Raw genomic sequence first — 1,691 nt, 5'->3', positions numbered from 1 at the left:
AATGCAAACGCCCATGATGCTGATTGGTGATCCTGCCTACCCATTGCTTCCATGGCTTATGAAGCCTTACACTGGCCATCTGGAGCCCGCATTCGGTAGACTAAAAGGTCGATGGCGATGCCTCTCAAAAATAATGGATGTTGATCCAGGATTTATTCCTTTTGTTGCTTTGGCGTGTTCAATATTACACAACTTTGTCGAAACAGAAAAGCAGCGCTTTTTGGACTCTTGGTGCACGGACATGCAGAATGAAATCGAATTTCCCCAACCACAAGATGCAGTTTCCAATGAAATCATTAGGGAGGAAAATAGTGATCCGAAACAAATGCGCGATAATATTAAAAACTTTTTAAAAAATAATTTTCCAGTGCGAAAATCACATTTTTAAATAAAACCGAATAACACAAGTTTACAGAAATAGAAAATTGTCCGTCCATGAAATTTTTATATGAATTATGATTAGGAGCTATTAACTACATACATACTACTATTAAATGCAACTAATACTACTAATAATACTACTAATACTAATACTGATAATAATAATAATACCAATAATACTAATAATATTAATAATAATACATATAATAATAATAATACTAATACTGCTAATACCACTACTAATACATACTACTAATTACCTACATACATATATTTTGGTAAAATAATTTAAGTAAAATAAAAGTAAAAATGCGATTTTTGTGTGGGGTGGAGGGGAGTGGGCGTGGCGCCCAAAACGAAAGAGGATGGACCACGATTTTTGATAAGTCATCCCACCTCCTCCTTGAAACCGAAATTAGTAATAAATTACTCAACCGACATTTTTTTTTTTAATAAAGCGTAGACTCTTGTCTACAAGTGTGTGTAAAAGATTTTCATTCGGCGCCGAAAATTGTAAGCTCTTTCTTGGAGTTTCTTATGCACAGTTGAATATTAACGACCATGCACATTTTGCTTATTTTTAAATATAAAGGATTGCTTCTGTTACTATTATCCTCAATTTACTTTTCTTACAGTACAGCAAACCATTTGCAATTTAAAATTTTTCTTGTATTTTATTGAATTCAAAAGTGTAATTATTAAATTTGAGTGTACATAAAATTAAGCAGATTCATCTTTGGTCTTTGAAGATCCTTTAGGCAATGGTACACAAATAACACTGGATGATGGAGACTCCCTATAGAAATGTGTTGGTGCCTGGAAGACGTGCGGCTGCATTGGTTGCATTGCGCTTAGAAATTCTTGCAGCATTTTAGCATTTTCCTCTCGATCATTTTCTAGAATCTTTTCCATTGTTTTCATATTTTTTTCCAAAATTTCCTCTTGCTTTTTGCTCTGTATATCTATCAATTTTTCATCCTGCTCCTTCATGGTCTCAAGTAATTCCTTCTGTGATTCTTTCCAGTCTTTTGTAAAAGATTCAACCACTTTTTGGTAAGTCTGCTTCTCTGAAAAAACCCAATTATTGAGTAGGTATATACATAATTTAGCTTGTTGTCTTTCTACAAACTTACTAGCTCGTTTGAAACTACGCAAGTTATTATTGCTGGCAGAAACTTCCACTTCAGTCAATTCGTCCTGAGACCCATTACTTGATTTTTCTTTTTCAGTATGTTCAGTGCTTTCACCAAATTCAGTGAGAACGTCCATATTTTCAATATCCATTTCAGCAACGTCTACTCCTTCTGCCT

General features: G+C 33.9%; 1 protein-coding gene across 1 annotated transcript; it reads right to left on the bottom strand.

Annotated features, from left to right (window-relative positions):
- Positions 1–926: 926 nt before the first annotated feature.
- Positions 927–1,665, bottom strand: LOC118750049. Its single transcript, XM_036484780.1, has 2 exons — positions 1,515–1,665; positions 927–1,448 (listed from the first exon to the last, which is right to left on the bottom strand). The coding sequence occupies exons 1-2, from the start codon at positions 1,663–1,665 to the stop codon at positions 1,102–1,104; spliced, it is 498 nt and encodes a 165-aa protein (XP_036340673.1). The 3' UTR covers positions 927–1,101.
- Positions 1,666–1,691: the final 26 nt, after the last annotated feature.

Source organism: Rhagoletis pomonella, unplaced genomic scaffold (genome assembly GCF_013731165.1).
Source record: "Rhagoletis pomonella isolate Grant_MI unplaced genomic scaffold, Rhpom_1.0 Rhpom_scaffold_00120, whole genome shotgun sequence".
In the NCBI taxonomy this organism is placed as follows: Eukaryota; Metazoa; Arthropoda; class Insecta; order Diptera; family Tephritidae; genus Rhagoletis; species Rhagoletis pomonella.
This window is presented reverse-complemented; position numbering and strand designations above follow the sequence as displayed.

What these genes read in the sequence shown, in the direction of transcription:
- LOC118750049 (XM_036484780.1), bottom strand. Translation starts at nt 1,665, where the DNA reads ATGGATATTGAAAATATGGACGTTCTCACTGAATTTGGTGAAAGCACT. An exon ending in GCGTAGTTTCAAACGAGCTA is followed by an intron (nt 1,449 to 1,514) that starts GTAAGTTTGTAG and finishes GGGTTTTTTCAG; the next exon opens with AGAAGCAGACTTACCAAAAA.